Source organism: Gracilinanus agilis, chromosome 6 (genome assembly GCF_016433145.1).
Source record: "Gracilinanus agilis isolate LMUSP501 chromosome 6, AgileGrace, whole genome shotgun sequence".
In the NCBI taxonomy this organism is placed as follows: Eukaryota; Metazoa; Chordata; class Mammalia; order Didelphimorphia; family Didelphidae; genus Gracilinanus; species Gracilinanus agilis.
Window position 1 is genome coordinate 133092347 of NC_058135.1, and position 8448 is coordinate 133100794.

At 38.6% G+C, this 8448-nt stretch overlaps 1 protein-coding gene across 1 annotated transcript in view; it reads left to right on the forward strand.

Moving 5' to 3' along the window:
• Window positions 1-8448, forward strand: part of MGAT4D (MGAT4 family member D) — a 142716-nt gene that overhangs the window by 49599 nt on the left and 84669 nt on the right. The window contains exon 6 of the mRNA XM_044681705.1: window positions 6443-6518. Coding sequence (XP_044537640.1) covers window positions 6443-6518 — 76 coding nt within the window. The remainder of the gene's footprint in view (window positions 1-6442; window positions 6519-8448) is intronic.

Consider the following 8448-nt stretch of genomic DNA (forward strand, 5'->3'; position numbering starts at 1 on the left):
TGAGTTTCAAAGTAGCTTTGGTGTGTCAGACAGTGGATACTTGCAGTAATGATTGCAGAATCCTAGAATCCAAGAAACTGAATTAGAGAGAGCCACAGAGGCCATCTTATCCACTCTTTCCCTGAACAAGAATACCCCCTATAACATACTGTATGAGGCATTGTACATCTCAGCTTTAAGACCAGCAGTGAGAAGGGAATCTGCTTTTTTCCTCAGGCAGTCTATTCCACTTTTGGATAGGCTTAATTATTAGGAAGTTTTTCCTTACATTGACTTAAATCTTCCTCCCAACAATGTCTAATCATTACCATTAGTTGCTGTTCTGTAGACCAGTAGAGAAAATTCGCTGGGGATTTAGAGTGGGAAGGGACCCTTGAGACTAGAAAGTCCAACTCTTTCAATTTTTAGATGAGGAAACAGAGGCCCCCAGACGTTAAGTGATTTGCTCAAGATCACACAGATAGCAGGTGACAAAACAAGAATTCTAATCCAGGGCTTCTGTCATAAAATCTATCACCCTTCCCATTATAAAATGCGGCCTTCTCAGGTTCCTTACTTTTCCGTTGACAGCCCATCAGATTTTTAAAGACAATTATCATCTTTTTTCCCATATACCCACACAGAAATTAGAATTCCTCAGTTCCTTCTGTGTGGTGAAATTTTGAGGCCTTTCATTATTCTGGATAATTTTCCTTTGGAAATACAGGGCCCAGAAGTCAATACAATATATTCTAGGTGTGATCTGACCAAAACAGAGTACAGTGGGACCATTGTCTCCATCTTTCTCATCATTGTGTCTCTACTAATTCTCCCTAAGTTTCCATTAGCTTTTTTCAGCTTCCTTTTATTTAGCTTGAAGTCCACTAATACTCTTAGAGGTTTTTCAGAAAAAAAAATGCTTTCTGACTGTGCCTGCCCCATCTTGTACTCATGAAGCTGATTTTTTAGAAATCCTTATGTAAGATTTTTACATTTATCTCTATCAAATTTCATCATTGTCCAGATTAAAGCCAGTGGTCTAGGTACTGAGCCCTTTTTGGATATTGATCCTGTCACCCAGTATGTTAGTTAATCCTAGCTTTGTGCCACCTTGTTGATTCAGTATTGACTATGTAGTACAAGTCTAAGGACAGATCCCCTGGGGAACACCATGAGACTCTTTCTTCAAAGTTAATGTTAAGCTGTTATTTTTTTAAACCCTTACCTTCCATCTTAAAATCAATACTGTGTATCAGTCCCAAGGCAAAAGAGTGGTAACAGCTAGGCAATAGGGTTAAGCGACTTGTCCAGGTTACACAGCTAGGAAGTATCCGAGGTTAGGTTTCAGCTTTGGACCTTCTATTTCTGGGCCTGACTTTTAGTCCACCTAGCTTCCCCTGAAGCTATTATTGCCAAATCTTTGGATCTTGCCATTCATTCAGCATCATCCCCACTGCAAAGATAGCAAAGAGACTTTGTAAAATACTTTGCTAAAATCAGAGTGTAAACTACAGAAATCAGCCTATTTCTAGTCTACTACTCTTGTTTTTCTTGTCTGAAAAAGAAATCAAGTTAGTTTCCTGTGAAAACTGGCATGACTTGTTCTTGATGGAACCATGTTGACTTTTTGTAATTCCTGATTCCTTTTTTGTTATTCACTAACAATTCTTTAATAATACATTTCAGAATTTTATCAAGAGTAGACATCAAGCTCACTGGTATACAGTTTGCAGATTGCTCTCCTTTTCTTGTTGTTTCTTTTTGAAAATTAGAATCTGTGTCCTTCTCCTCATGTGACACATCTCCTCTTCTCCAAGATCTTGAGTTTCAATTCCCTATTCCCCACTTTTGTTCTGTTCTTTCTAGTACAAAGGTCATTCCCCTGGACCAAAGCAAGAGTTGAGTGGTTCTGTGTTTGTTCTTGATATCATCCTTTGTTGTTCCAACTATTCTGGGTAGCAGTCCTATCACTTCCATTTGTCTTCTTCCCCAATTTAGCTAAAAAAATTGCTATTTTTTCATCCTTATTATTCCTAGACAGCCTCAGCTCATTCTAAATTGTAGAGATCTCAATGCTATTCTTACAGTAATATTCCTCATTTTTGTATTCACCTTACCTACTTTTCCTTTCCTCTTTTCTGTGAATCTCTTAAAGATCTCAGTTAATCTGTGAGCTCTCATTGTATCCTCTCTGTCTCTTTTGTCAGCTCCCCCTTTTTCCTCCTCATGGATAGGAATGGTTTTTCTTTGTGCCTATAGAATTTCTTTTTTGGACTCTCCATCTCTTGGGCTGACTGCCTCTGCAGTTTAAATCCCTAGAATCTTGCCTAGTCTTTCTCTGAATCTATTGAAACCTTGTTTCCCAGGGTACATGTTAAATTGCTACTGGCTTTCTTCTTCATTATTATCACAGGTTCTAAGAGGGTTGGGGAGTGGTCACTTTTCCCCAAGATTCTCACCATTTCTGCTTCAGCAACATGTTTGTCCTGTCTTGATGAGGCTTTGGTCCTTGATCACTCATCTTAGGCTTTTCCACAAGATAGTCACAGAGAAGAAATTCTAACAGTTTCTTATATCTCATGTTTCAGACGATTTATTCTCCAAAACCGTTTCAAAGTTTTGTACTGATTGAGAGAGTCCTCAGTTTTTTAGATAACTGCAAATGCAGTGAAATTGCTCTTGGTCTCCAGGTCAGTTTAACTAGTTTTGGATCCGCCCTTACTCTAGCTGTTCATTCAGTGGTAAGTTTTGTGGGGAGCGTGCACGAATTGCACAACAATTCCCTTGCCTCAGGAAGTTGTCTTGTCAGGAGAATAAAACTTTTGTTCATGAAGCTAAAAAGACAACAGCAATAATAATGTACACTAATTCAGATAGTGTTGTATAATCAGCTAAATGGCATAAGATGCAGCATGGCATAGTGAGTAGAAGTCTAGCCTTGAAGCCAAGGTTCAGAGTTCAAGTGCTGATGCCTCTGGCCCCTGTTGGCTGTGGGATCAAGGACTTAACCTTACAAGTTTACTTAACCACACAAGGTTCTTGGTCTAGAACTATAAATTGCAGAGAAGGTACTTAAACATAATGATGTAAGGATCCCTTCCCCAAGGAGTTTATGGTGTCACAATATTTATTATGTCACAATCACAGGTCTAATTCCTATCTCTATATCTGGCAATGTATCAAGTCATAGAAGTGACATTATGACGAGGATGAGAATCAGGAGTTGGGTTTGGGAAACTCATTTAATTTCCCTTTTAGAGAGCATATTAAACAGTTTATTATATGCAGAGCATAATGATCTTTTAAAATCTTCATAAAAAATACTACATGAATAGAAACTTATTGGATTACTAACACATAGTTTGAACAAACGAAAAACTATTTATTAAGGGATTACTGGGAGTCAAGCACTAGGGATACAAATAGAAAAAACCAAGATAGCCCCTGCTCTTAAGGGGCTCATCCGGTAATTAGGGAAGACCCCAGGTGTTTGATCACTTAATTCTCTGGGCCTAAGTTTCCTTAACATTAAAATGAGAGAGTTGGACTAGATGACCTCTTAGGTTTCTTCTAGCTCTACATTGACAGCCCATGGATTCTCAAAATGATTAAAATATTAACAATACTCATAAGATCATAAAATCATAGATCTGGAACTAGAAGGAACTTCAGGGGTCATCTAGTCTCAACCCACCACTCCAGTTCATGGATGAGGTGAATGATTTGCCCAAGATCATACAAGTAGTAAATATCAGAGGTGGTATTTGAACCCAGTACTCCTACTTTTTCCCAGGAATCACATCTGAAAAATATCTATTCATTCTGTTTCATCTGAATTAAATAATGATATTGCCGCTGGCCAAAGTTAACTATAAATCAGACAATGTACTTTAATTTTAATATAATGTTACTTTCATTACTAAGTGACTTTTCTGTGCCTTTATTAGTGCTTGCTTTTACCATGGCAATAGATTTTAACAAAATGGTAGACCACTCACATGGGCAAAGATACCCTTAAGATTTCTTGAGGAGAGAGGACAGAGAGGTGCTAAGTGGATGGAGAGCCAGACCTCCTGGGTTCAAATGTGACCCCAGACAAGTCCCTTCACTCCCATTGACTCACCTTTAATCACTCTTCTGTCTTGGAACCAATACACACTATTAATTCTGAGAAGAAAGGGAAGGGTTTTAAAAAGTTTTCTTAAGGAGAAACCAGATGGCTCCCTGTATTGAGAGCCAGACCTAGAGACAGGTGGTCTTGGATTCAGATCTGCACTCAGATACTTCCTAGCTAGGTGACCTTGGGCAAATCACTTAACCCCAATTGTCCAACCCTTACTGCTCTTCTTCCTTGGAACCAATACTTAATATTGGTTTTGGGACAAAAGAATGACTTGGCCCTCCCATTTCTATCAGTATGCAAATCATTTGGCTGAAATGAAGCCAGGATTGCCAAAGTAAATCTGACCAGTCTGACTGCTTTTCATTTGTACTAAGAATAGAGTGCCATGCTTTACTCCTTCAAATGACTATTTTTCATTTAAGAATTAACTATACTGATTCAAATCATTATTCATTAACTTGTTTTAGTTTGGGAATAAACTACTTTCAGTCAATGACACAAATGTGTCAAGTAGGAAAAAAAGAAACGAACAGGTTTTTCTCCCTAATGTTTTTTGAACCAAAAGAGATACTTTCTCTCTTTTTCTCCCCTTTCCCTCAGTCACCTAAAGATGTCCAGAATATCAGTATACTATTTTCACAAAAGTAAGAACTGCAGTCCACTGTACATAACTTAATACTGTCTTTTTATGTACATTCTTTGTTGTTTGTTATATGATTATATGATCCCTCAGTAGGCACTGTGTGGCTCAAACCCTAGGAAGTAGCAATCAATGTTGCTTTGAAGCTGTAGAAAGAATCCATAATAATTCCAAGCCCGGCTGGCACCATTGTTGTTAAAGTGGCAGGAAACTATGGAATTCATTCATTCATTCCAAAAATATTTGTCAAATGCTCCATGCCAGTTGCTGGGGAGCTGAGAACTGGCAAGGCAGTAGGTAGAGGGACAACAGCAAAGAAGATGAGCACTAGGGTGAAGGTGTGTCAGATTCACAGGTTGGAGACAAACCTGTATATCTAGAATTACATCTGCCTAAATGTGGGAAGAGGGAGGAATTAGGGATGTTCCTGAAGGAAGGTCACACATCATGGGCATGGAACAAGGAGAGCAGCTTCCATCTATTAGCAACTGGTAAAGTCACAGCCTCTAGTTCCGTTGGCCAAGACCAAGCTGGTCATTACACTTATTTCTTTATCATCTTATTTATGCACAATGATTCACTTGTATTGATACATTATAAGTAGAGATTGGACCAGAAAAAATCTATATCCTCCATCCCCCCCCTCTAACTCTCCTTAGTCTTCCTTCTACCATGGAAGAAAAAGATTTTAAATTTGTGTCCTGTCTTCTGACCTGCTTTGGCATATGTTCTGTATGATTGGGTAATTCATTTTTAATGTTCCTGAAACTTTTATTAGGAAGGGCAAATATATATAAAAATCGTGTAATTTATGTTGGTGGGGAAACTTGTTCTACTTATTGATGGATCTTGTTCACTCCCTTTAAATCCTTTCATGCCAACATGCCATTTAAGTATCTCTTTTAAGCGTGACAAATTGCAACAGATGGCATAGAAAGAACTATCCTTGGGAAGAGATGTATGCACACCTATGATAGCCTAGGGGTCTGTGCTGGGAGCATCTTTTATATGGACTCATAAGATGTCCTAGAGAGGAGAGGTGCTGGATTCAAATCTAGCCTAAGACACTTCCTGGCTGTGTGACCCTGGGAAAGTCACTTAATTCCCTCCCACCCCCCATTGCCTCATCCATATCACTCTTCTACCTTGGAACCAACACATAGGGTTGATTCTAAGATGAAATGTAAAGAGTTTTATTTTTTTTAAATAAAATGTGTATAGGCTGACAGTCTATAGAGAACTAGGCAGATAGTAGGATTGAAGCTTTCTCTTTTACTTCAGGTGACAGCTTTCTTCATCCTTATGTACCACAAAAATATAGGAAAACTTTTTTACCTTGCTATCTAAAAACTGCACTAGTAGGAGAATCCAAATGATACTGACCCAAATTTGTTACTCCTAATAAATTAGAAGAAGCTTAAGAGCAAATGACATAACAAATTAGAAGTAGAAGTTAGGAGGACTCCAGCTCAGTGCTTCAAAGTCCCTTCATTTTATGGTGGTCACTTAGCAAGGTAAAGACAGCATCCCTTAGCACCCAAAGGTGCTGGCTGGCTTCACTTTGTCTGGGGAGCACTTTCTGATAGTAAGCACACTAAAAAGTTTATCAGGTCTTCTGGTCCCCTAATTGTTTTGCATACATCATACCTTTGAACAATAATGAACAAATATTAATGGCAGATTTTATTGCTAACCTTTAGGTGGAGGACCAAACAAAACCTGGATTATAGCTTCTTGATGCTGTATGCCCAAGATAAGGGCAAGTTTTACCTGCAGGTAAGGTGATATTCTAAATAGTTCCAGCCATGCCATATCAGGCAGCTGCTCTGTGCTGGGGGTGTGGATGCTAAAATCAGTCTCTGCCTTGATGTATCTCCCTTTCCCCTTACAGTTGTATTCGAGGATGAGATAAAGACTGGTATCATTATGATAGGAAATACAGCATCATAAGTACATAAGGGGAATACCCAAAAAATGAAGCTGTGAAGGACCTGGGAAACTTTCATGGATAGAGCAGCCCTGTGGCCTGCCACTGGGACTGCATAGTATGCCAACAATAGAGGAAGGGCATTCTGGCTATAAGAATGATGGGAGGAAATATTAAGAGGGAAGAAAGTGTGAGCTATGTACAGGCACCACCCATTTTTTTTCTGCATGAGATAAAGCTAGAAAGGAAGGTTGTAACCAGGTTATAGAGTCCTGTTTGTTTTGCTATAGCAATGGGGTTTCTGATCATTCTTTTTATTTTTCCATTTATTTTTTATTGGTTTTTTATTGCTTTATCATTTTTATTTTGAAAATTCAATTTTTTTATTCAACATAACTAACAATTTATCATTTAACTTGTCTTTAAAAAACATGTCACTGATCATTTCTGTCATCTTTTGTGTCCTGCTTTATCTATTTCTCCCTTAATTGTCAACATTTTGTTTCTTGTGCTTGGTTGGCCCTTGAGCATTGTGGTTTTCATACATGGAAACAAATAGGCTGACCCTTGAAGAAATTGGAGATGTTTTTAGCTCAGAAAATGAAATTGGCAAGCCTGATTCTTCCATTCCAGTAGAATGGAGCAGCTTTTTCAAGTTTTCCTTGGGTATCCATCCTTATATCTTTTGAGGCAGAAACACCATGCTACCTACCCCTTGGATAACCCATAGCTAGGGATCATAAGTTGGTATGATTCTCTTCCATTTTTGACGATGTAACTCCCAGGTGGACTGAAACCAGAGGCCTGGAGACCTTACTTCAAATCACCTACATTATTCAGTACCTGTTGTGTGCAGAACACTGTGCCAAGGATGGAGGTGTTAGGGAAATAATGATCGTTGAAGGAAACAGTAGAGATGATGTACTGGCTCAGAGGAAGTGAAGCAAAAATCCCCAGATGTTAGAAGAGCTTTAAGCCTCTCCTTGGTATCACCAGGAAGTCTGTGAGTATAATCAGATTTCCTTTAGAATTCCCTCAACCAAAAAAAAAAAAAATCACAGTATGGTTCCTCAGGAAAACTAATTTCGTAGTTGTCAACTGTTGATCAATTGATGATAGATGAATTAGTGTTATAAAAATTACTGATGAAGATTAATAACACATCTGGCTGTGAATGATATGGTAATTAGTCACAGCTTCTGAGGATGAAGCTGGACACCTCTTTGTCCCATTAGACTTCCCTGAAATTTTCTTGAGGCTGCCTCTTTCACTATTGCTGTCAGGTCAACCAACAAAAGGCCAGTAGATGGTTTAAATTTGTAACAAGGGTTTTACTTAGGATGTTTAAAATATCAGAGAAGAGGGTAAAAGAAACACTAAATAAATTCTAATTCTAGCCCAAAGGTATTAAGTCCAACAGTTTCAGAATGTTGGGGCAGGGCTGGGCCAGGCCTCACAGGCCTGCTGGAGATGGCGCTCCTTGCTTATATATGGATCAGGTTGCAGCTTGATTAAGGAGAAATTGTTTAGAATAAATCTTCTTTATATAACTTGAAGATAACAGTAGTTTGATGAATGATGTTAATTGCCCTAAGACTAGGTAATAATACTGTAATCTCAAGGTATGCTAGTTGATCCCTAGCCTACTCAATAAGTTGAGGAGAGGAAGGTTTCACTTACCCACCCAGAACCCTGGATCCAGACTGAGTCACTGAAGCTTGTGCGCTCTCGCTCTCTCTCTCTCTCTCTCTCTCTCTCTCTCTCTCTCTCTCTCTCTCT